The sequence below is a fragment of the Camellia sinensis genome, chromosome 6, assembly GCF_055761805.1.
Source record: "Camellia sinensis isolate YWXY chromosome 6, ASM5576180v1, whole genome shotgun sequence".
NCBI lineage: Eukaryota > Viridiplantae > Streptophyta > Magnoliopsida > Ericales > Theaceae > Camellia > Camellia sinensis.
The window spans coordinates 109,218,388-109,245,825 of NC_138966.1; the positions used below are offsets into that span (position 1 = coordinate 109,218,388).

General features: G+C 35.6%; 1 protein-coding gene across 9 annotated transcripts; it reads right to left on the reverse strand.

The window, feature by feature from the left end:
* Nucleotides 1-6,871: 6,871 nt before the first annotated feature.
* Nucleotides 6,872-19,094, reverse strand: LOC114301048 (polypyrimidine tract-binding protein homolog 3). 9 transcript variants are annotated; one of them, XM_082874424.1, is made up of 16 exons: nt 18,651-18,922; nt 18,153-18,221; nt 15,998-16,179; nt 15,107-15,178; nt 14,928-15,004; nt 14,688-14,769; nt 10,603-10,726; nt 10,227-10,291; nt 10,062-10,111; nt 9,889-9,930; nt 9,316-9,367; nt 9,157-9,202; nt 9,040-9,053; nt 8,389-8,499; nt 8,082-8,225; nt 6,872-7,697 (listed from the first exon to the last, which is right to left on the reverse strand). In XM_082874424.1, exons 4-16 carry the CDS (start codon nt 15,125-15,127, stop codon nt 7,308-7,310), a joined length of 1,218 nt encoding a protein of 405 aa, XP_082730550.1. In that variant the 5' UTR covers nt 15,128-15,178; nt 15,998-16,179; nt 18,153-18,221; nt 18,651-18,922; the 3' UTR covers nt 6,872-7,307. The 9 variants fall into 9 exon arrangements, with proteins under 9 accessions (XP_082730550.1, XP_082730548.1, XP_082730551.1 ...); XM_082874422.1 differs by having other exon boundaries at nt 9,157-9,208; XM_082874425.1 differs by having other exon boundaries at nt 16,272-18,221; nt 18,651-18,717.
* Between the last annotated feature and the right edge of the window lie 8,344 nt (nt 19,095-27,438).

The following is a 27,438-nucleotide window of genomic DNA, read 5'->3' on the forward strand; positions in this document are numbered from 1 at the left end:
TTTTGCCGCTCAAGCGGTAACGTCGACCTTCCAGTATCTCATTTTGCAGTTTGAATTTCTACGAGTTTGTATTCTTCACTCGAGCGAAGGTTTCGTTGCTCGGGTAGTCTTTTGCAGGGAGGAGAGAGATTCTAGGAGTTTGAATTGTTCACTCGAGCACAGGTTTGATTGCTCAAGCAGTCTGTCCGCAGTCTGCTCCGAAAAATGTGTCCAATCACTTAAAAGTTGGACCCTTACACCATTTTCTTTCACTCTTCACTCTCTCTCCCTCTACATTTCACTTTTCCTCTTTTCTCTCATCTCTCTCTAGAAACCCTTCCACCTATAGCGATCCCAGTTTTGACCCCACTCTTGTGGTATTCTGGACTCGGGTTTAATGCTCTCATATTGTTGTTTACCTTTTTCCTCCCTTGTATCTCTTTGAAATCGGACTTTGGGTTGTTGTGGTTGTGTTTGGAACAGGTTGGTTGATTGTTTTTCCCAAACCTTGTTGTCTAGATTTTTGGTCATCCGCTCGAGCAGCCATTCTTGCGCTCGAGCAGGCTCTGTATATTTTGGTCCTCCACTCGAGTGGCCTTTCTTGCACTCGAGTGGGATGTGCAAACTCTCAATACTTTACACGTCTACAAAAGTACTGTAGGGATGTTTTTTACGCTCGTGCAGTATTTCCTACGCTCGAGCGGGTGGACGCTCGAGCGGGTGGACGCTCGAGCGGCCTTTCTTTCGCTCGAACGGGTTGTCTGTTGTTTGCATAAATATTGGATGTGTGTATTCTGTGCTCAAGCGGGCCACTTTTGTGCTCAAGCGGGCCACTTTTGTGCTCAAGCGGAACCAAACTTTGTATCTGACACTGGAGCATCAACTCTCCCGCTTGAGTAGACTGCGCATATATCAGATCGCGAAAAGCACTTTTTACATTACTTTTTCAGATCTATTTGCTCCAAAATCCTAAAGTGAGACCTTCTCTCTCCCTCTCTCTACATTTTCATCTAGTTCTACTAATTTCCTCTCCCTAATCTCTTTGTTAAAAAGTAGGGCATCTCAAGATCTACATTTTGAACCGAATAAAGTTGGGTTTGAACGTCTTTGGAGTTCCACCTTTGCTTTGCCCGTCTTCTCTTCTTGAGGTAGGGATTTTTTACACTTTGTTATGGGTTTTAACTTAGTTATTTGTGATTGTGTAACAATGGTAGTATTTGGGAGTAAATTGAGGAAACCTAGGGTTTGGGTGAAATGTAAAATAGGGATTTTTGGTGGAAATGAAACAAATGAACATGGGGTTTGAAAATGAAGTCTTGTTGTGTCAAAATGGGTGATTTTGATACTTGGGTCAATATTTTGAAAAGGTGGATTTTTTCCCTAAAAGGACTATCATACTTATTTTCTATAAATAGTTGAAATTGGTGTTATAAACATGGAATTGAGTGAGTATTGGAATTGATGGTGGAATTGACTATGAAATGCCTCACATCCTTGGAAATTTTGATTAAATTATCTGCTTTGAGATTGCATATCTATTTAGAAATATCTATATTGGACTATCGGTAGAGGATAGTTTTGATTGTTGTAGAAATTACTTGTAGATTAGGTAAATTGAAACTAGTCCATGGTTGATTATCATTGAATATGATCACGTTGTGAATATATTGTATATGTATGATTATTTGGGAGGAGAAAGAGGATGTACTCCCTATGTGTGATTATGTGCCTAAATATATTGCATATGTATGATTGTTTGGGAGAAGAAAGGGGATGGACTCCATTATAATTAAGTTGGCCAAAGTGTCCTGAGTGAAAGTCCCGAAATTTATACATGGGTGCCGATCCCGCAGACGAAATATCCGTAAAATGGTAGTTGAAAGTGTTTGTGTGTTAATTGTGAAATTGGTGAACCTTTGAGTTGTAGTCTCATTTGGGTTATTGAGAAATGATGAAATTGGCTCATGTATTTAAATGAATTGATGGAAAATGAAATGGAATATGAATTTGATGTTTTTACGAATATATATATAAGATTGTAAATGTTTTACCCTCAACATTGTATATGCACATTGCACTTATATCTTTGTTAAATTTCACATATTGTGTTAGATTATTCCCATTGGGTTGTGGCTCACCTTATTTGGGAAAAATATTTTCAGGAAATGATGGTATACCTCCGCCAAGGCAACAACATTGGAGAAATTTTTGGGAAGCAAGAGCTTTTTATTTTGTTATATTTTTTGTATAGCCTAGAGCTAAATTTGTATGAGCTAGTCTCTTTTGTTGTAACCAAGCCAAGACTTAGAAATGTGTAAGGGCATTTATTTATGTTAAACTCTTTTGTATTATCATCTTCATATAATGAGAAAACTTTACACTCTGATTGATGTAATTGTTAGTTATGCTTTGGATCATATTTACTGTATTATTTTGGGGGCATTACACCACCCACCTCATTTATTTCTTTGATCTACCCAAATCCATTGGGTTTTTGACCCTAGTGCCTTCATTATTATTGGAGAGCTTATCAAGAGCAATATTATGTGCGATGGAGATCACATTTCGACGCCGTTGATTTTAAAGTCTTTCTCACATTTTCATCCCAAATCTTGAGATATGGAATTCTTTGAGTTATATATATGATTTTAGCATGTCTAGTCTATTTTTTCCATGGCTTTGAATGTAGGGTTTGGGTTTTGTAGTGTGGGTTTCGAAAATGTTGAAGAAAATTACTTTCTTGTGAGAATGTTCAAATTAAAAATGTTTTATGAACTTGTAAAACTCTTGGAAGTACCTTGTGAGGAAATTCTATGAAGAATGAAAGAAAAACCTTTTTGGATCAAACCCTAGTTTTGACGAAATTTGGGAAAAAGTGGATTTTGTGAGATATCCATGAAATTGTTGTTAAATTCCTCATGAAATTGATAGAAACCTCCTTATGTTGATTGTGTAGTTGAGATATCCATGGGATGGAAAAATGTTGTTGAAAAATGTTGATATTCTTGAAATAGTATAAGTTGGACTATGAAATGAATATTGATTGTGAACATGAAATGACATAAATGTCACATGGGTTTGTATTTTGTCATGATTTGGAGAACTATTGAACAATAGAAGTTCACTTTGAATAAGTGTTGAGAATCATGAAAATATTGCACAAATGAGATACATATATGTAATTACCTTGCATTTCACTCGTTTGCATCGTTTTGAATATTGTTCATTTACTACTATGGCTTGGAAATTAATTCATTTTTTGAGAAAACAACTGTTGGAATTGAATTGTTTTGGGATGAATACGTTTGGTAAGTCCGAATAGGGGGGTGTAGTTGGTATTGTTCAAGTTGGGCTTTAGTATCTAGGGTGAAAAACCGCAAACACAGGCGGATGAGGTACCACATGCCTTCCAGTTAGGAGCTGGAAAAGTAGGGGACTGGTAGTGCTTGTTATGTCTACATGCAAACACCAGTCTAGAGATTACCTGAGTCGTATTTACCACTCCATTGTTATTATTTAAATTTCATGGAGAAAATGAACTTTTCGAAAGAAACATTACATGTGATTCCAAAGAAAATAGAAAATTTTGACATTTGAACATGACATGGCATTGCATTCATGCATATGAGACTACTTAAATATATATACATTGTTAAGATATCTCTATTGGGCTTTGTGCTCACCCCTAGTTGATTTGTACATGAAAAGATGTGGTGATTCTACCTATTTGAAGGTGTGGAACGTCTTGAGAGCAAGAGGCTCTCTTCCTTTTTTGATCTTATGGCAAGCCAAGAGCTTAGTGTGTATGGGTTTGACAACCTTTTGTGTAACCAAGCTTAAGCCTTGAAACTTGTAGGCCTTGGGCATTTACTTTGTTGTTATTTCTTTTACTTTTATATTGTTACACATGTTATGGATTCATCCTTTTAGGAGATTGAATATTTATTGCACATGAACACTTTTGTATGTCTCTCTTATGAATGAAATACATATTGAGAGAATTGATTAATCATAGTAGGATTTGTTTACTGGAAGGAATCATCATATCTATTTTATGTCTATTATTTGGGGGCGTCACAATAATTCTTCTCTATGTAGAGGTTTTCTCCTCCTTGCATAGAGTTTATTTTTCTTACTATGTGGAGATTCATATCCTCTCTGCGTGGAGGGTCTCTTTATCCCTTTAGGAATCTGTTTTGTACTTTGATGTATTTTAATTGATGACTTATTGTCAGATGTGCAATATTTTAAACCTCATGTTTCCTCTCCCCCCCCCCCTCCCTCCCAAAAAAAAAAAAAAAAAAAAAAAAAAACATAAGGTTTATGAGAACACTCACCTCTATCACTATCTACACACTTCAAAACCCTTAATACCTACACATCCGTAAAACCTTCAAAACACTCTAGCAGCTAGTCTTTCAGCGGCTTCTAGCGGGCGACAACTCTTCGACAGTACACAATTTTTTGACAATTGTAATAAATAAAAGCTTTTCTACAATTCCAATACCATGAGATGAATAGACCATCACAATGTAAGCTCATAGGAGGTTCAAAGTTTAGATGATGCTCGTAGCTTGAAGGAGTTAACCTTATAATGATAAGTTTTTAAAAATATATATATATATATATATATTAAATAGTGAACATGGTTCCACTTATTTTTAGTATTAAACTCCTGAATATATGCCAAAAATATGTCAACAAAGGGCCGAATTAAAGGTATTGGTTCGGCAATGTCTAACTAAACATTATTCATATGTTCGGCACTTTGGATTCGAACGTTTTTATTCATATGTTGAACAATTTGGATGTGACCTTAATGCATACTTTTGTTTTGATTATGCGACGAACTTTAAATTTATTTGTTAATTAAACTAGTTGATGTATACTATATTTGTTTGTAAAACTTTGATGGGTTAAACTTGTTCACAGACACATAACTTTTCATTTTTATAATGTTCGGTAACTCAAGTCCAAAAATGTATAAATTGTTCGGTAACGCAGGTCCAGACATGGATAATTTGTTTGGCAACACAGGTCCAAACATGAGCAATTTGTTTAGCAACATAGGTTCAAACATGGCGGCGGAGGAATCGACGGCGGCGAAAGGTCGACGATGAGAGATTAGCTGTGACAAAGATCGACAGCGCAGCTCGATCGACAGTGAGAGGAGGATTGGTGAGTTCAACTGTTAAGAATTCTCTAACAAATATTTAACAAATGACTAGGATCACGAGGACCGCAATATTTGTGTTCTAAAGAATTCTCTAACAAATACTGATGATTTGTAAGTTTGGACTGTTGTAATCAATGGATCTTGGAAAGCTCACGATTGTAGTGCTGGTGTGGCCTGGATTTGCTATAATGAAGAACAAGTAAAAGTAGTGCAAAATGCATTTCTCTAAACATTCCGATAACCTCCTTCCATCGGCCAAAATTACATAGGCCTTTTTTGGGGTAACTAAAATTACATAGGCCATGAATCAAAGATGTATAAGTGACAACATTTTGACAAATGCTTTGTTCTTTCATCTTAGAAAAGAGTTTGAGAACATCGTCCACCATTCTATCCTTGCAAAGATTATCAATAATCATGGTATACACTACGATATCATATTTACAACTTCCCATTCCCATTATCCGAAGTAGAGTAGTTGCCCTGCTAGCGTTCCCCGTTCTGAGAGCCCATTAACAACAGTTCCATGCATAGTCACGTTGGGTTCAATTTCTCTCATTCTCATTAATTTCCTAAATAATTCCACAACTTCAGGAGTATTATCTCCCAAAATAAGTCCATTGACGAGAGTTGTGAAGGTAAGGTAATTGCCTTAGGCATAAAACTACATTTAAAGAGGGAACCAAAAAGAGAACGTGAAATGGACTCGATTAAGGCAGAGTAACAATTGAAAGTGAAGAGATCGACCCCTAAAAAATGCAACTTGCCAATAATAAGAGAAACAGTGAAGCCATAATGATCATACCTATATTTCACCTAGTTTCATACACTTTTTCCTTTTTCCTTTCCAAATCCCTCCTTAAATCCCCCAACCAAACACAACATAAAGCTTTGTTGAAGTGAGAAATGGGAGGGAAATGTTGCATTTAGAGCATGCAATTGAAGAAATGAACAGCATCATGGAGTCGTTTATTGGGTATTATAGAAGAAGCAAGAGGAGAAATGGGGCTAGTAGAGAGAGAAGGAAGCAAAAGAAATATGGATGGAGGATTCCAACATACTAGGTGGGTGTGTGCCGATCCTATAACAAGGAGATACACAATCAATTTGTCTAAAATGTAAGAGAAAAAGTCAAAAAAAACAAAAAAGAAAAAAAAACTAATTACCCAACCCCATACACTTGCAAGAACAGACCACGTAAAATATACGTCAGGCCTAAACCTACAAGATAATTTATGCATAAGAAAAGTATAATAACGTTGAACACATCACCACCTAATATTAACACGAACCTCCACCTAAAGTTGAACTTCACCACCTGCCTAAACACCAAACCGACCAACTGACAAAAACAAACACTACATTTAGCAAACATATATATACATCCATAGCTCTGGCACAGGGCCACGCAATGCAATTCTTTGTTCAAAACTCAACAAGCCCACTCACAACCCAGGTTCAGTCCTGGATGCCCAGCCCAGACCACAAGCTAAAGCAAAATTTAGAAGGGGCTGCACTGCAGAAGGGCAAGTAAACATCAGTGACCCATCTATAACCTAGCAAAAATGGTCCACACAGCACACAAACATGTGTATCACAGAGAGAGAGAGAGAGAGAGAGAGTCATAACCCATCCACAGGTAACCAGGACAAAGAGGGAGGGAGGGAAGAATAGAGTGAAGAAAAAGAGAAACTAGGAGAACAAAAGGTTGAGATATAACAAGCAAAGAACTGTGAATACTTCACAAATTCATTGATTGAACAAGCTAATGTTGGATTTACGAAGAGAATACATGTAATTTAACCGACACTACAACATACATACAACAATGACACTGCATTGGATCTCTCAATGACAAGAAAATACTCCCTCTCCCCCCTCCACCTCTAAAAATCTACCGTATCTGCAAACAACAGATTCCCTTAGACATCAAAAGCAAACTTGGGACTGAATGGTACAAAGCACATAAAGACGAGAAGAGTCCAAGATTAAGTACAAAACCAAAGAGCATTCCACCAATACAAAAGCAATAAAACCAGGTTACAAGAAAATGCAATATTAAAAACGATCACAACTGGAACATAAATAAAATTCCCTTTTTCCCCACTTGTTACTCGTTACTTCCCTTTTTTTTCTGATACGAGGGTCCGTCCTAAATGGTCTGCAATTGGGAAAAGGAGATCCGGATCATTGAACCGTCAAGTGAGCTGGCATGTTTGCACACAAGGGCTTCAGTGGCCTGCTCTTCATTTTCGAATAGGACAAGGGCCTGCTTTTTACCATTCATCTCAAAGAGCTTGGTATTGACAATGGTGCCATGCTCTTCTAGGTGGGCCACAATCTCCTCCTCGGTGACATCTTGGGGGAGGGTGGACAGGTGGATCATTTTGGTTGGGGAGCAGCAGTAACGATAATTCTTTGCGGCATTGCGGTTGAAGCGATTGAGATTTGAGTTCGAGTACTCATGTGTATCCACACCAGTTGTAATGTTTGGATGCTTTGAAAAGTTTACCTCCAATCGTTTTCCAAACAGCATGGCTCCCTATGAAAGAATTTAGATTAATTTTATTACCGTCCAATGAAAAGGAAAGTTCCACAAAAGTATTTCAAGTTCAAATTATCGAATAACAGGTCAACTCCGCTCAATAAAGCCTATCACAGTAAATAAGCAATCAAGCACACTTAGATCTTAAAGAATATTGTTTGATCAAGAAATAACACCTTCAAGTCTAGTGTGTTCAAACACAAACCAACATAATGAAACAAGCCTGAGCTAGTCAATAACACAAGCCAAATTCTAACATGCCATCACAGTCTAGTTACAAAACTGAATTATATCCCACAAAATCAAGCATCATGACTGCAACTATAAACTAGGAGGGAAACTGAAAAAAAAAAAATTAAATGAATGTTAAGAGGAGCCAACCTTCAAGAAGTGTACTGCTAATTCAGCCTGGAAGCCATCACCCATCTGAACTAGCGCATGATCTGGTTTATTGCGGAGAAGTTTAATTCTTACAATGTTTCCATAAATGGAGAACAGATTGAAAAGTTTATCCTCGTCTATGCTCTGAAATGAAAATTACAAAAGATTAAATAAAATAATTAATATGTTACCAACATTAACGGTGGGGCAGAACCAAACCATTGAGATCAGAGAATTGGCTGCGCCCATTGAATGCAAAAAGAAAAGGAAAAGGAGAAGTTTGTGGAGAGAGAGAGAGAGAGCTTACATCAGGATTTAGGTTAGATACAAGAACAGTGCACCTGTCATTTGTCCCGCTTATTCCAGGAGGCAAGCCTCCTCCAAAAGCAGCTGCAATGGCAGCAGCAGAATTGCCCATCTACATGAGGAACAAAATAAAATCAAGTTACATGACACATCCAATGAACAAGATAAAAGCTAACGATTATTTGAAGTTAATTATGATTGATTAAGACAAAAATAGAACATCCCAAGCAGAAAAGGGAAGGGGGGGGGGGGGGGGGGGGGGGTTGGAGGGAAATGGAAGAAGATGAAGAAAACCCAAATCAGTGCCACCATCCAACAAGCCTCGTGCACTAAAAATCTCCTAGTAAAATATCCCAGTCCACCCATTTTTATTTATTTTTTAATCAAACTCCTTGCTGCAATTTGACAATGAATACCATCAAATAGAGCTAAATGCAGGCAGGAGATTAACGTCGGAAGTGTGAAATAGTTATCCCAAACTAGGCAATCATAACAAATGCTGTATGATGCAACTCTTTGAAATGCAGGGTTTGTAACAAAGAAGAGAAGTCAGCCTGTAGATGTCCAAATAATCCCCGAAAGATGCAAAAAGAAAACAAATTTCCCAAACTTCACAGAAGGGGCCAACAACATGAGAGCAATCAGTACCCACCTGCTGAAATCCAACTGAAACACAGAAGGAAATATACAGATTAGAATGTGGTTAAACATCACAAAGAAATATTTAAATAGAGGCAGCAGATAATTGTTCAACTGCCAAATTAAGTACCTGCCCTGGCTCCAGGAAACATGCTTCCTGCATCTCCATACCCAGGCTGGTCCTCCATGCAGTAAACATAAATTTTAATATCCGAGGTCAAAGTAGAGTATAAGACATACTACATCATCCATGATTCATTAAAAAAAAACCAAAAACATAGGCACTTACTTGTGAGGATCTTCCCTTCTGTTCTGAAGGCAGAGATGGGTTTGTAAAATCCCTAAACAAAATCAACATCATTATTACAATAATGCAATTAGAATAAATGAATTCAAAAGAAAAACCTTAAGGCCCCGTTTGATTGTTCGGATTGGATATAAGGGTTTGAGGAGGATATGTAATACCTAAGGATAATGATGGGATATAACATGTTGTAGGATATGAGCTGGATTATATATATTGTGGGGTCACTTATATTATGTTTGATTAAGATAAGATGTAGGATGGGATAATGGAGAGTAATTATTTTTGACATTTGGATGAAAGATTCCCTATATCCGATGGTGGGAGATATACAATACCATGGGGTGTTGGTATTGCATATCCCCCCATTTTGCATCATATACTATCCAGACTCCCTATATCCGGAGCAACCAAACAAGGGATATAGGGAGACAATAAAATATGTGGGACCCACCTCATATTATATCCGGTCCCACCCTCATATCTACCACTTATATACAGTAAACAAATGGGGCCTAAGTAAAAGAAAACTGAAAAATCATGCAGCTAATAACACACCTTGAACGTTCATTATTGTAGTTCACTTGTAACTCATCGAGGCTGAATAATAAAAGTGAATGATAAATACAATATCCACCATAACATATAGAAAAGGAGGAAAACCCAAGCAATTATGCATATGCACATGCCCCCAAGAAATAAAAAATAAGTTTTGAAGGTTTGAAGCCTACTTCGAAAACTGAATGTCCAGCTGACAGCAACCATCATAAATATTGCGCCCCTACAAAGCAGTTCCTAGAGTCAAAAACTTTTGCGAAGAAGCTGAACCAGCAAACAGAGCTAAAACAATCTGTCCACTTCGAATAAACTTGCAGAATACAGTATGTACTACAGACCTGAAGAGAGTTTCTTGCCAAGACAGCACTTTGGCGTAATTGATACTGTATAAGGGCTTGAAAACCTACACAATTTGCACATAAAAGGATAAAAATAGCTGACAAATAAAATATAAACGGTTTATGAAACATTTTGGGGGATGGATGGCATCTTGAATTATTTTAAGGTACATATGATATACAATGAAATACTCTCATAATTTTAGCCCAAAAAAGTATTCAAAGGTAACGAACTAGAGCCATTGCACATGCAAATATTAGTGAAGTTTCCTGACAGAAATAAATGTCATATCTCATACCCTCATAGGTTGTTAAAAAAGAATTGAAATTAAGCAAAAAGAGAGAAGAGAGAGAAAGAAAACTTGAAGAATCTGACCAGCTGACTTCTGAAATGTGACGATCTTCTCCACAAATCCATGAGGAGAAAACACTTGATGCAGAACTTCCACGGTTATAGGATATAGCATGTGATGAATTGTAACTAAGAGAATTCGATTAGGCTGTGTATCCAAAATGTGCGCGACAGCAGACCAGCATAGAGACAGGAGAGAGAGAAAGAGAGAAGAGAATGAATAGAGAAGAATAGATGGAGAAAAGGAGAAAGAACTACTGATATAATAAAAAAGTAATTTCCCACAAACAAATAGAAACCACTAAAACAAAATATAGACAAACAGAAAAAGAAAAAGAAAACTTTATACAGATATATATGGGAGAGAACAAGAAAGAAATTTATTTAGTAGTCAATTGGTAATCTGCTTTTATGGTTAGCCACATGTGACACCACTAAATTATTATCATCAAAATATATGCATACCTACCATCTAATATTGCAGCCCAAATCTAGATCTGCCCATTCTTCCTGAACTCTATATTTTAGAATTCTGCTGGACCATATGAGAGCATTTGGAGAAAACAACTACCAATGCTTACAATTAAATAAATGTATTGTTGAACTTCTACGAGCTCTGTGTATGTGGGTCCATCAATATAATAAATTAGTTTAGCACATAATTTCCAAAGAAACATATCTCAAGTTGTTAAGAAATGTCACCCAATACACATGGAGCCGGGAAAAGATTTGACATCACAGTGACAGATACATAAGAAGCAGGTAACTTATAAGAACCACATTGTTTTGTGATGGGATAGTGGTGTTGACAGCCATCTCATTATTGATGATGCATATGCACCGGATTTGATGCAGGACACATGATAAGATGATGACTATTTACATCATTTGGTGCCACATTGACACTACAAGATTATATATTATCCTGTTATGATATTATTCATTTGAATAAAGAATGGTCCTAATAATCAAATTTGAATCGTACTAATTTACCATGATGGTAGGATAGGTTTACAAGGTATATAAGTAAGTTTTTGTGGTTTACTTATTCAAATAAAAAAACAATCATGGCTGAAACAGTCCTAAGCCTCAAAGATGAATAAAAGATTCAAGAAAAATTGAAAGAGGCAAAGTGCACTCTTCAGTTTTGTCTAACTTCCTCTATCAATATCTCTGTCTCTTTTATTCTCCTCTCATATTTCTCTCTCCCAAATATTTTTCTCGTCTCTTCTTGTTGTCTCGTCACATATCTCCCTTATCTCATTTATTCATTTTCCCTCACCACTTATCTATCTCTCTCTCTCTCTCTCTCTCTCTCTCTCTCTCTCTCTCTCTCATATCCATTTTCAGAGCATGAAATTTAAATTAACAGAAATATACAGGCATAACCAGATAGTAAAGTATATTGAATGAAAATAATTTCAGTCCAACCAAATGATGCAAAAGGTTGTTAGTATGGACAAGGGGATTTCAAAAGAATCAGGACACATGCACATGGGGATATGGCAAAATATAATTTTTATATTTTTTTTTTTACTTGCTATGTATATAAATATTACATCCATAAACAATCAAAATTAGTAAAAACTAACACTAATTTAACACACACACACACAAAAAATAAATAAATAAATAAATTTAAATTTAAAATTACCCAGAGCCTAGATGAATGTATTGTGTTAGGGCTCTAACCTTTAGGGATTGTTAGAAGCCAGTCTCTCTCAACTTCATAATTATGGTTAGATTTGTGTTGGTTTGATATGAGTTATATATATATTTTTTTAAATCCAACCCTCATGTTTCCAACTATTATAATATGACCTCCGAAAGTAGCTTGGGAAAATTAAATTTAGAGTCCATAGTGTCCCAAAGCGAGTCCCCACCATGTCCGGTGAAAAAATATTTATTAAAAAAATGACACCACGTGGCATGTCAGACATGTATCCCTACCGTTTTATGTCTCATATGTGTCCGACACGACTACGGCACCTATTTGGAAGTGCCGATGCTTCACAGATGTTAGTTGATGGTTGTATTTTTTTTTATTTTTTATTTTTTGCCAAGTACATCATATAAAGAGTACACCAAAAGGGGTGGGGCATAACCTTAGTAAAAAATTGTACAGAATCTATAAAAGTTCAACACAAAAAGCTCTCCAATAAAATCTACAAGAGCAAAAGAGGATTCATGAAAAATATGACACCAAAGATTATGCAATAACAATGCTTGAGCTTTTGCACCCATAACTCCATTGCTTCAAAATTAAGTGTGTTCCTTACTCTCCACAAGAACCACATGATACACAAAGGTGCCACCATCCATGTTTTCTTCTTCCTCTTCATCCTGCATCCACCTTCCCAACACTCCAATGGCCCCGTTTGGTAGAGCAGTGGGAGAGTGATTATAACTTATAGCCTAATAGCTTATAACTTATAACTGTGAACATAAACTGATTTTTTACTTATAAATTAATCTTCTCCTCTCCCACTCAAAGAATAAGTTGATTTTTGACTTACAAAAAGCTATAAGGTGTATTGTTAAGCTGAACCAAACACATCAAAATAGCTTAAATTAAGCTAAAAGCTGAAATAAGCTGGAAATAAACCCTATCAAACAGGGCCAATAACTTACAAAAGAAAGCTAACAACATCACGAAATGAATATCAAGAACAGCCATAAGACGACTCCTTAACTCCTTGGCAAGATTGCAATAAATCAATAAATGATATATTGTCTCCTTTTCTCTACAATACATGAAGAAAAAGATGAGGGTTGGATAGAGTATAACCTGTAAAGTAGTCATCCAAACAAACAACACCACCTTAGTTTCTACAACCTCACATGTTGTACAATATTTGACCAACTCTTCCTAATGTCTATCCACAAATCCACCTCATATGATAGTCAAACTTCCCAATGTCCACCCCCTCTAATTCACTCCAAACTTATAATCACTCACTCTTCTCCATTATGGGTCTTTCTCTTCGACATATCTCCGCAACCATTTATCCAAAAAAGCTTTATTGAATTGGAATCAATTTCATGAACAAAGCATGAATCTATCCCGTACAGCCCCTGGTAATCTTAAATTCCAACTCAATCTAGAAAATGAAGAAAAAGATGGGTTGTAATAATTTTTCTACTATTCGCCTACATCATGTCATACCCTAATAAATTTCTCTTTAACATTGACTCCTTTTTCTCTTACACTATTCTCAAAATTTTTATTGAGTTAATAAACTATAAAAGCCTTCAATGATTTGGGGACTGCAAGGTTCAGAACTACGAGGGAAAATTCCATAACAGCTTTCTTAGTAGAGCAATGTTCATTACCACAATGTTTCCAATGGCAAGGCCCCCTTTCTCTTTGGGGAGAGAAAAGTGCCTCCCACTTTGCCAAATGGTCTTTTTTTCACTCACTCCGTCCTTCCGAAAGAAAGTCCCTTGTCATTTCTCAATTTTATTTGCATCCACAACTGGAATCTTAAACAAAGACAAGTAATAGATATACAAATAATACACAACACAGACTGCACCGAAGTGAACCTACTTCCTCCAGAGAACAATTTTCTCTTCTAACCTTCCAACCTCGTTCCCATCTTTCTAACACTGGAGCTCAAAAAGACTACTATAGGGTTGTCATCCCCCAACGGGAGGCCCAAGTACTTAAACGGAAAATTCTTGAAGGCAATACTAAGGGGTTGTTTGGAGTGTCCTAAATAAGTGCACTTTTTGTCTTTTTGAACTAAAAAATTGAGGAAGAAAATATAGATGTTTGGATTAACTTTTTGACTTTTTATGGAAAAATGTGTAATAAAAAATTATAAAAATTGGTTTGTAAGAGAAAATTAGAATTGGGAGTTCTGCAGCCGTAATTGTTGACTTTTGGTGAATAGTGTTAACTTTTTAACTTTTTGAGTAACTTTTTGGCTTTTTGACTTGTTCTGGACTTGCCAAACTTGGCCTAACACATAAAATGCCATTATTAATGTAAAAATCAGCATTGCTAACCGTCAAAAATAAGCTTTCCAAAAAAAAAAAGAACTGCTTTCAAACCACCATTTTACCAACAATTGTTGATCTCACACCGCTAAGTACAAAGTACTAACCTCATCACCCCGGCCTTGAGTATTCTGCTCCACAGTTGTTAGCTCTTGATGTGATGAGAATTGTACATAAACATTTCTGCCCCTAGATGTCACAATAAAAAATTTGATCAAGCAAAACCAAAAAATAATAATAATAATTTGTTGCTTCAACAGCTATTTAGAAATATTCACAAAAAGGTGGAATATAGTTACTGCAGATCCAGAACAAAAAATAAATAAATGTTTATTACATCATGATACCTTATGCTTGGCTGAACACCTGTGTAGAATTGCAATGCATTGACAGCTGAAGGAACATCTTGCATTTGGAGGAGTGCCTGCATGCATGAAAGTATACACTACATCTAAGTTCTTGTTTTTAGCATTAGTTTCAAACATATAAAGATCTCTCTACCAATAATAATAAAAACAAAAAAGACCTGATTTTTGGCACGAAGCATCACGAGCTTGGTGATGACCCCAAATGGCTGGAATAGCTGAAGCAAGTCATTCTAGTAAAACATCGTAAACTGTGTCAGTAGATGTATACATATTAAAGAAATGCACACACACACAAACAAATATGATCTAACACACTGTAAAACACAATCTCCTGCTGGAAAAGCATCAAAAAATAGTACAAACATATTAAAGAAATGCACATACACACACAAACAAATATAGCTAGGATCTAGCACAATGTAAAACACAATCTCCTGCCGGAAAAGCATCAAAAAAATAGTACACCAGCTAATCACCATATGATCAGAACTTTCTATTTTTTTTAGCAATCATTCATGTTTATTTGGAATCAATAAATGCCTCAACCTACACAAGTATTTCTCATTCTTTCTTATGAGATCCCTTTTTTTGAAGTCTATACAATTTATCGCAAGCTAATCACCATATGAGAAGAATTTTCTATTTTTTTTTAGCAATCTTTCATGTTTATTTGGAATCAATAAATGCCTCAACCTACGCAAGTATTTCTCATTCTTTCTTATGAGATCCCTTTTTTTGAAGTCTAGACAATTTATCGCATTTTCACTGCAAGACAATTTTGTTACGATTATGGATGTCTACAGACTTTACACAATAAACCTAGCAATATTCACATTAATTAATTTTCTTGTGTTGAGTTCCTTTTCATACTCATTACTTCTTTCTTACCTGTGACAAGAAAAAATTACTTCTACAAATTTGGAATTCTAGTTTTCTTATTTTTGTTTTCAGTAGACATGTTCAGTTCTTAATTCAATTTTTTTTATTTACTGTTCTGCATTCACCTTTGATGACATAACAAATATTCCATCCATTAAAATTACACATACATGCACTGAGGCAAAGGTCTGACTCCTGAACCCATGTTGTGTGTACCATGCTGCAGCAACTGCAACTAGAATGCATCCCCTCCACCAAGCGAGGGGTCTTCTCCTCTTGTGTCAAAATAAGGCAGTAGTGCATAAGGTTCACTTATCGAAAGTAATCTTCAGGAAACAAAAGCAAGCTTACCCTACACGATTCATGATAGGAGAGGAAGTGAATCAGCCTTAGAGTTTCCTTTCTTGCTTCAAATGGTTAAAGAATTCAATACAGCGGACCTACTTTCCCCTTCTCTCGCTCTCCTCCAATTCTCCTCTCTCCCCTTAATCAATAAGGTCTGGGAGGAATGAGAAAGCGTCTTAGATGATACATGCAGGGTAAGTGACAAAGGCGGATATTAACTCCTCTAGGAACCAGCAATGCGTAAACCAAGACCAATCAATATCTGAACTAAACGGGTTCAAACTTCTCCTAGAATAATTTCCAGTGCAAAATGAAATTTACAAGATGAGTAATTCAAAGGAAAATTATAAATATCTGACAGGATTTTTTCATTTTAGTAGTTGACAAAACAAATAGGATTGATTATGTATCACAATTCCATCATACTAATCTCCAAAGTGTGAATGTCTCTATATCTATTTTCTTGCTTAAAGTCGAGAGTGAGGTTAACCATTCATTAAGCTCAAGCTGGCAAGCCTATGCCCCCAGTGATCTGCTTCACCCAAGAAATTGAACTAACTGGCAGGTCAGTATACAAACAGAGGTCTCCCTTGTAATAGGAATGAAAAATGACCCAACCTAACAAAGTAGAGCCTTTGAGCCTGCCTAAGCAAAGATCAGCACTCGAAGCCTTGAGTTGAGGAGCAGCCCAAAAAGGGGAAGTTGTGGAGACGGCAAATAGCATTCGAGTCAATACTATAATGTGCTATCTAAAGTCCCCCACCTCAACACGCTCGCTCACTTCTTGAGAAACTTGATTGGAACTAAGGAGAGGCAAATATTACACCACTTCATTGGAAGAACAATTTGGTATAATGACCAAGATTTCAATATATGATTTTTTCTTGACCGAGTAGGTGTTTGGCATGTACTAAAAAAGTGCACTTTTTTGCATACATACACTTATTTGAATCATATCAATAAACATCTTCTCTCTACTTTTCTACTCACTTTCTCTACTTTTCCACACATTATTTTATAAAAAGTCAAAAAGTGAACATCCCAAACCACCCCTGAGCCTCTTTTCACTCACACCCAAGCCCCACTGAGGACAGCTACTGGACCTGAATAAGTAAGGCCTGTGATCCCCGCCTTTAGAAAAACCAGTATGTAAGTAAATATATTTTTTCTGTAACCAAATTTCAAAATGGTAATAAAGCATCCTTCACACATTCTTGAAGTCCCATTCCTATCAACTTAACACACCCCAAAGGCTATCTTTGGGTGAAGGGAATCAAAGAGAAGGAATGGGAATCTGATTACCAGAAATCTCATTGCTATATTAATGTGTCTATATTTTTCAAGTGTTTGGCATAAGTAGGAATTCTCTATTGAAAATTGATAAAAATTTAAATATCGTAGGTCCGCCTACTTTTTTCTTCTTCTTCTTTTTCAACACTCAAATAGTGCTCATTATTCCAGGAATGTAAGATTACCGTTGGAGAGTGGGGATCATAATTTGGGAATGTGAATCCAGCTTGAGTAGGTAATCAAGAATCATTTCCCCATTCCCATCCGTTCCAAAAAAGTGGAATCATGAGGACCCGAATTACATTCTCGTTCCCCTCAAGATTCCTGTCATCCAAACTGAGCGCAAGGATTTTACGATTTGATTGTGGTTCCTGTAAGATGCTTCCACCTTCTTGCAGGTTTTTTTCAGAATAAGTTTGACAGGAGACGAATGTGTTTCTAAGCTCAAACAAAAAGACTTAAACAAGTAAGGCCAAGATGCAGAGGAGGATATACTCATGTTTCTTTTTCTCAGACTAGCAGAACCAAAAAGGAAAACTTTCACAGGGCTTAGTCATTTAGGGAGAGCACAATTCAGGAGCATAACGTAAAAGAAGAATCAAAAGTCATTATCGGTAAATACAAAAGCTTAAAACACTGTCTACTTACATATTTACAACACACACACATACATAGAGGGAAAGAAGGTACCTCAGCAATTTCATGCCCTACATTGCGCACATGAATGACTTTGGAAGGCTCAGTCATCTTTAAAATACCCTGAAATTAACCCAAAAAATATGATGATGATCATAGCATACCAACGACATCAAATCTAAAAGACATCCTCAAAAAAACAAAGGGATGGAATAGAAACAAAGCAGAAGATTTTTCTTTTACTGAAAACAACAACGACGAGTTCTTTCAAAAGATGAGAGTGCACTAAATATAAATAGCAATCAAACCAAAAATCAAAGCTGTGTTTTCCTTTTGTTCTCAAAACTGAAAATTAAAACATCAGCTAAACCACGAAAATCCAATCTATACCCCAAATCTAATGCAATCTACCGAACAAATTCAAAAACGAACTAGAAAAGCTCAAGAAAAAGATCCATCCTTGAACCTCAAAACCCTAGATTCATGTGAAGTGAGCAGTGAATCGAAAAATCGATGAGAGAAGAGGACCTGAAAGGAGCAGAGTGAGCTTACCTAGAGAGAGAGAGGGGGGGAGGAGAGAGATAAGAGAATTCGCCGGGGAGAGAGGGAGGGAGAGAGCGAGCCTGATGTGCTATATCTAAATCTATATATAATATCTATCTATACGTCTATCGAATCGATGACACGTACTTCGGTGGCAAATAAACAAAAGTACTCTGCCCTAAATTTGATTCGCCTCCTCTCCAGTACTATCCAATCCAGTCGTCATCGTGCATTTTCTTGCCAATCCTTTGTCCAGTTGTTGGACCCATCAATCAGCAATAAAGTGATAGTCGCAATTTATAAAGGTGACAAATGTGATAAGATTAGGTGATAGTTGTGGTCAATAAAGGTGACAATTAGATAAATATCATATTAGTTATTCAGATGATCGATCAACATACACAAAACGTGACATCTCTCTTCTTTTTAAATTTCTAATTGTCCAGTGTTTTAATTGTATGAAGAGTGCAAGAGGTGCTAGAGAGAAAAATGCAAGAGAGAAGGCAGATCCCCTAATTTTGGACTTAATGATGCATTTTGTTGTTTATTGTTTTGTTTTCTGTGGCGAAATTTATTTTTAAACTAGTTATTGACTCTTGTAATGTACGTTTTATTTTATTTTTTAAAATATTTAATGATATAATATGTGTATTATAAAAAAATAATATTAATTTTAATAAGAATAAATTATATTGACACTCCTTGAGATTTAATTTAATATAGATACTCTTTCTACCTTTTAAAAATTATAACCCCCTTCTCATGATTTGAAGTCACATTACAAATAGCCTCTTCTATTAGGGTGTGTTTGATTGGACGGACTGGATAAGGGGGATTAGAATCTATCGGACTTGAGTCCTAGGACTGTGAATCTCCCGGACTATTTAGTTGGATTGGATATATATCCTGTGTTAGTTTTTTCATGGGACTAGATGTCTGGAAATGACTATTTTTAGTGAATCTAACGTTTGGTTGGACGGATTAGATAGGATAAATGAATACAAGACTATTTTACCATTTTTCAATTGTTTACTAAGTAATAGCAATATTAAACATATCTTTAATATTTTAATTATTTTTAGCTAGATTAAATAAAATTTTATTTTATTTTATTTTTTACACAATTAAATAAATTTATTTTTTTAAAATAAATAAATAAATAAATAAAATATCAATAAAAATTTATAATATTTTTTTAATTAAAATTTTAAATAAATTTGTTTTTAAAAATAATAATAATTAAACAATGAAATTAAATAAAACATCTATTAACATTTAAATAATGAAATTAAATAAAATATAAACAAAATTTTAAAATAAGACATCAATAAAATATCTATAAAAAATTATTTAAAAATAAATAAATAAAACATCAATAAAAAGTTAAATAAAATTATTTTATTTTTAAATTGAGACATTTAAATTTTATTGAATTTTACTAAATATAATACATAATTAAATAGTAGATGGTCAAAATGGTCATTTCACCACCTAATCCCAACAGTAAATAATCCCCTCAAAATTATCCCACAACCCCCCTAGGATAATATAATCCCCCATATGGAGGATAAGGAGTCCGGCTGAACTCCATGTCCGACGGACTAAAAAAAAAAACAAATATCGAATTGGATTTACTATACGGATTACAATCCGCACAGTAAATAATCCCCCTCTTATTCCCCAATCAAACACACCAGTTGACCGTTAAATAAACTACTAGTTTTGTTGATGTCAACCATTAATCTTTTTTAAAAATCAATTTTACCCTCACTTGTTCTCCTCTGTTTATGTATTTTCTTCTCCTCTTCTTGCAAGCACATGACAAATAGCACCCATTTTATGAACCAGCCAACACAAATATAATTTTATCAATATATATATATATGCATCAACACAACCAACAGAACAACTAAAAAGAAGGGTTATTGCACAATACTATAGAAGAGTTATGATATTTGTAGTGTTGCAAATGTCATAATTAAATATTTTAATTATAATTAAAAACAAAATAATGTGTCATAATTAAATATCATACATAATTTTTTCGGTCATAACTAAAATGATAATCACAATGAATCATAATTAATACACAATGTAGATTATAACCAAAGACTTATAAAAAATTTCTTTTATTTATATTTCATTTTCAAAAAACTCTATAATACACGTACCATTTTCAACCAAAAAAAAATATTTAAAAAAAAAGAGAGAAATTAAGACAATTAAATAATATAAGAGAAGTAAGATAGTTCTTTCTTTCATAGCCACCGACATGTTTTTCAAACCCAACCCAGAAAACATATCTCAATCTCAGGCGATTAATTAATAATTTAATATATATGTGGATGTGTGTAAAAATTTATATATACACCAAAGAACTGAACAAAACATAATTGAATTTCAAGACCTTCTTACTAGTTAAAATTCTGAAGCTCAAAAGAGAATATTGATATAAAAGAGTAAAATCGTTTTATCTTTCCAAGCAAATATATGTGTTTGAGAGAAAACAAAGATACAATTCAAAACTTGCTAGCTATATGAACCAGAGGCGATTTGAACATAGCAACTTAATCTTAAAAGGTTTTACCACCCAAAGCTTAACCAAGCAAGTGATGGCCTACACAAATTCCAAAAGCAGAGCCTTTTCCAATTATTTCCTTGTTTCTAGTGCTCAAGAAAAATTATGTTTGAAGCAATTAATCAAGTATATAAATTCTACATGTGAATTGATGTGACCACGATTACACCCGTTTGTGAAATTGTCTTTGGAAGCCGGAGGAGCTCCACACCCGGTCCCTAATGCTGTGTTTGGTTGGTGGATTTGAGGAGGGATTTGAAAAGAGAAATGGAAAAGGAAGGTGAAATGTGAATAAAACATACCTATATTTCACATAATTTCACACACCTTTTCCTTTTCCTTTTCTCTTTTCAAATCCCTCCCCAAATCCCTCAACCAAACACAACGTAAATCTCTCATGTTCCCTCCTTAATCAAATCAATCATTGGGCACCGTGAGTCACTATGGCCTGTGAATCATCATCGACAGCTCTCTCTTACCACCGTCTTGCTATTAATAATGGCCATTGTCTCCTCCTCTTTTCAATAGTGGAATTGAAATTGTTGTGGATATGAAAATTGATGATCATGGGTGTTGATGAGTTTGGTAGTGGTTGTGGAAAAGAGCATGGTTGTGGGGTGGAGATTGGGTACTAATTTGGTGGTGATGGGTTTAGCAATTGTGATAGAGGTGAACATGGTGTTAGTGGTAGAGATTTGGGAGTTGATGTGTTTGGTGGCAGTGAGGCAAAAGTTGTAGACTTTTGGTGGATTATGTTGTTTGAGCGACGAGAGAATCGATGGTGAGTTGTAACTTTGGAAAGAAGAGCCAAGTATTAGGTAAGGGTAATAAGGTAATTATATATTTTTTATTACTTAAAAGGCAAACATTGACGAGGGGTGCAGTGTAAGGTGGAGGGAGAATCTGTATTAAACATAAACCTCAAGAGGTGTCAGTGTAATTTACCTTTTTAATAATATTGACACTATCATTCTATAAAAGTATTACTTGAATACTTATATATATTAATTTTAATTAAATTATTTGTGTATTTTGATAATTTTAATTCTAGCGTATTATAAAAGTGTAATTATTATATAATAATTTTGTGTGATATATATTAAATTATAAGATAGTAAAACAAATACTCATTTTGATATTAAAAATAATTGTTAAATTAGAAGAAGAATTAGTAACATAAAATTAAAATTAAAATATAATTTATTAATAGTAATTCTAACTATTTAATTTTCTTTTATATTTATTTAGATTATCATATAATGATTTTATATGATATATATTAAATTATAAGATTGTAAAATAAATACTCTTAATTAAATTAAAATATCAACTATATAAAATAATAAACAAGAAATAATCTTATAACAACATTTAAACCCAAAAAGAAAAAATAAATGAAAAACATCCAAATGATAGATACATCTTACTGTGTGAAATAATTAATCATCTGTAATATGATGTCAAAACATGAAAGAGTTTACTGTTCAGCAATTGAAAAAACAATGCAAGTGGTAAATCCAAATTTTAGAAGTTCTTCGAGAGTATTATTGTTATGTATATTTTTCTTCTAATGAGTTGTAATTATATAAAATAATGTATAAAAGATTTTGTACAATTATAGTTTCTCTAATAGAATACATATAAAGTTGGTATTGGATTTGTGGATTATCTGAATTTAGGATGAAAAAGTAGATAAAAAAGAAGTATTTCTCAAATACAGTCTATATAAAATAGGTAAAGTTATAATAATTTAAATTGGGTTTACGTTTGTTTAAAACTCTATATGTAAATGGAAAATGCATGCTTGATGTGACTTTTTTAAAAGAAAAAATAAAATAAGTCTTTAGAATGTGCCGCCTAAGATAGGAAAAAACGCTACTCATATGTATATATATGATCTAAGGTTGTTTGGAATGATCTAAAATAAGCATATTTTTTGACTTTTTATAAAAAGATGTGTAAAAAAATAGAAAGGTGATGTAACCCAAAAAATAAAAAGTATACTATTTTATATTGTGTTTAGTTGGGGAATTTAGGAAAGGATTTGGAAAGGGAAAGGAAACATATTTGTGAAATTAGTTGAAATGTAAGTATATTTTGTTCACATTTTACTTACATTTTCCCTTTCTCTTTTAAAATTCTTCTCAAAATTTCCTAACCAAACACAGCCTTAGTACATCCCACACAAGAGGGGAAAAAAAAACACTTTTAGTTGATTTTTAATCTTTAAAAAATTATTTTTCCACAAAACAAAAACAGAATAAAAGCTTGTTTGGTTTACAATGATTTTATAAAAATGAAATTTTCATTTTTCATATATATATATATTTAGTAGATTTTTTTAAATATTTTAAGCATTATTTTTTTTTTATAATGCACCTAATCTAGATACTAATAAAAAAATATAGGGCAAATTAGTTGTGTGAGTAATTTTTTGACCACACTGCCAACTCAGTATTTAGTTGGAAAGCACTGGCAGAATAGATGACACTTGTCTGACCTGCAACAGAAAGAGAAGATTCCGGCGGTGGTTTTTCCACCCGGGAGCACTTCGACGATCAAGTCAGTATATCTCTCAAAGATAAATAATGCTAAACTCACTGTTCTGAGTATCAAATTGCGTACCTTAGACCCATGGGAGTGCCTCTCTTTTATAGTAAACACAAACCTAGTCCCAATAGAAGCCTAGCTTCAATGGATTCAGGATTACTACTAATCATGGACTCCGAGTAGAATTAAGATAAACTCTCTAAGAGTCTTATCTTTACCCAAACTGAAGTCTTCTCCCATTTTAGGACTCTTGTCCCTTATCCACTTATCTCGGATTCCGATATCTTCAGAGATAATCTCGGCATTATTTAGATAACCTCGGCGTCATGACCAGGACACGTGGCACCTCAGCTGACATGTCGGAGTCACCTTGGCTACGTGTTGGTACTCAGAAAATATCTCCCCACAACTGCCCCCTAGGTTCTATTACCTCGGCATTCTGAGGTGATGGAACCTATATTGGTACTTCCTTCAAGAACGTCAGCTTAGAGTATCTCAGCTGAGATCGTCATTTAGGCTGACATGCCTTTTACAGAACAAGAGTTCCTAAGTGCTCTTTCATGCGTATGAGCTGTCATATACAATCATTCAACCATTTAAGCCACGCGTTTTCCCCTTATTGGATCGTACTTGTGACGTGCCTGTAAGCCGTTTCGTGCATGCGTGCTCCGCCCGACGAATCCGTCTTTCCAAGCTCATCAATTTTATTTTGCCGTCGTTTCAAGTTTTGACAAAACTTTTCCCCCTCCCGTCTTTTCACTTTACATTTGTTTCTGAAGCTCTCTTTCTCTCTAGTTTTTTCTTCTAAGTCTGCCGTTGTTCAAGCTTTTTTAGCTTCGCAGCTCGCTCCGTTTTACCACCTCCGGCAAGATTTTCACCGATCTTCCACCTTTGCAACCGTCGTCCGACATCGGCAATCCTCATTTCGGCTTTTCTTTTTCTGGTAAGCCTCTGTTCCTCCTGGTTTTTCTTATTCTTGTTCTGTCAAAAAGTTTTGCTTCACTTTTAGTCGCCATTACTGTTTTACTCAAGTTTTTGATTCATGAATCTCGTATCTTGAGTGTGTTTATTTCACGACTTTGTTCTTTGCCCATGTCTTGAATACTCGCACTGCTCACAACTTTTCTGCACTTTTGCCACTGTTCCTGACCTTATATCATTTGTACTTACAATGTTCTTGATAGTCCATCTTTGTTCTTGATTCTAAAACACGTTCTTGTTTTCTGTCTTATGTGTCTTTTCTAGATTTGTGCCTTCAATCTTTGCTTCCATAGACTTAGGTTTGGGATTTGTTTGTAGATCCTAAAAAATTTAGGAAAAACTGGAACGATTCCCCTAGCCTCTGTGTATTTTGAGGTTTTAGCCAGGGTCCTTTAAACCCTACAATACTCTTTCCTTCTGAAATTCAATATGTGGAAACATAGGGTAGGCACGCCGACAAAACTAGATCACTTTAGGCGTGAGTTTGAAATTTCGTCCGACGTCCATCTGAGGTTGGCTGGGGATGATGACTCCATCATGCCTACAACTGACTCTATGCCCTTCCCTGTGGTAGCCTTTATTGAGTGTAGACTTTAGCTCCCACTTAACACCTTTTTTTGTGAGATACTCCACTATTATAAGTTGAACCCGATGCAACTCGCCATCAATTCCTATCGAATAATCAATGGTATCATAGCCTTAGCTCGACAAGAAAACGCTAGGATTATGTAGACACCCCATTTTTGACCGTCCTCAAGACTTGGATGTCACCACTTGAACACTCGGTGATCATCCATGTTTGTGTTCATCTTGAGTTCCCGGAGGTCTCGGCTACGCGCCTTGCCTCAGGATCTCTCGACTCGACTGTTTTGTGTCTGGTTTTGCACCAAACACTTGTGCTTTGCCTTGGAGGGGCAGGGAATGGCTTGTGGGCCATCCCCACACTCCACCGGCCATGGCTTGAGGCCACAGGCTGTGTTTTGTTGCCACCAACCAAATGTTTGGCCGGCCGGCACTGTAGATGGCCGGCCGGCTATCTTTTTTTGGTCAATTGCATTTTTGGCCGGCCGACTACTGTGCATCTGCTTTTGCAGATATTTTTGTGCAGCTGGCATACACTTTCACCCCCTCCATACACGTGTATGGAGGGATTGCCCTATTGTTAGCTTCCTTTGGAAGCTTTACAAGGCCATTTGTCTACAAAAGAGAGGCTTCTCTCTCTTGTTGGGGGGTTAGACAATTTAGACAGCATTTTCAGAGGGTTTTGAGTTTTAGGGTTAGGGTTCATATATCCTCCATCTCTATATATCTCTCTCTCTCTCTCTCTTGTGTTTTGTGTGCGTTTTTGTCTTAGTTTTGCACACAAACACCCACCATCACACCTTTTCTTGGAGCTGAGGCCCTTGAGGGTTGTTTTTGGAGTTGTGGAGCTGGTTTGAGCTTGAAGAACCAGCTGGTTCACCATTGGTGAAGAGGGTCTACAAGGGTAAGAAACTTGTCCCTTTTTCCCCCATTTTTGCATTACATTTTTGCCTACCTTGCATCTATTTTTGAGCTTTGTGTATAACATATAAAAGTTCTGATTTTTAGTGCTCTAAATAGTTTGTCAAGGTTGTTTTAAGCTTTGGGGTTGTTTGACCCCTCTTAAGCCTTGAAAGGCTCCATTTTGTGCCATTTCGGTTGAGCTCCGGGACCATTGTGTTTGGGCCTCCTCACCACTGAAATCTTGAGGGATTTCAGAGGTGGGGATGGTGCCTTGAGGTCCTAGGAAGGAGAGGGCCACCCCCTCTCCTTGTTTTCCTTGAAAATGGTCATTTTTGCCTCTTTAGTGAGCATCTAGTCTAAGTGTGTGTTGGCCATACCTCAGTTGATTTTCATGCTTATTATGTCATAATATGCCTCTGTTTTTAATTGATTTTGGTACACCATGCTTGCTTAGCATACATGCCTTGTAATGCCATATTGTAGCCTTAACATACATCTAGGTTTTAACCCTTGTTCAAGCATGCTTTTGGCCTAGCTTTGTGAAGCTTTCGTACTTATTTTGCCATGTTTAAGGTCTGTTTTTGGTTGTTTTGGTCAACCATAACATGTATTGCATAGCTCTTTTGTATTGTTAGCTTGTAGGCTTTAAGTATGTGAAATGTTAAGCATGCATTGTTTGATTTATTTCAGTGGTTTGGCACCACTTATAGCATCATTTCAGTCCACTTAGCATGCTTGTATGCTTGCATTTCATGGCCCCTTTGATGCTCCAAGAGGTTGTGTCCTATGCTCCATGTTTGGTCACTGTGTATGCTTCTATGTGTAAGTCATTTAGATGCCATCTAAGTGGTCTTTTGGCTTTGTTTTAGCATGCTAAAACTCTGATTTTGGTCACCTAATTCATGCCATGTGTGGTTGCATTAAGTGTAGTTCAATCCCCCTTGGGCTTGCCTTGAATCTTGGGCCAATGTCACATGCCATACTTACCTTGTTTATTTGGTTTAGCACCATTCTTAACATGATTTTCAAAGCTTATGATGCATGCCATTTGTCCATGATTGCATCCTCTTAAGTGTGCTTGAGAGTTACTTTTGATGTTTAAAGTTTTAAGTCATGTTTGCATGCATGCTTATATATGTAGACATTTGGCTCATGACACATCGTTGCACGCTTTTGTGTTGTTGCATTGGGCATGCTTTGTAT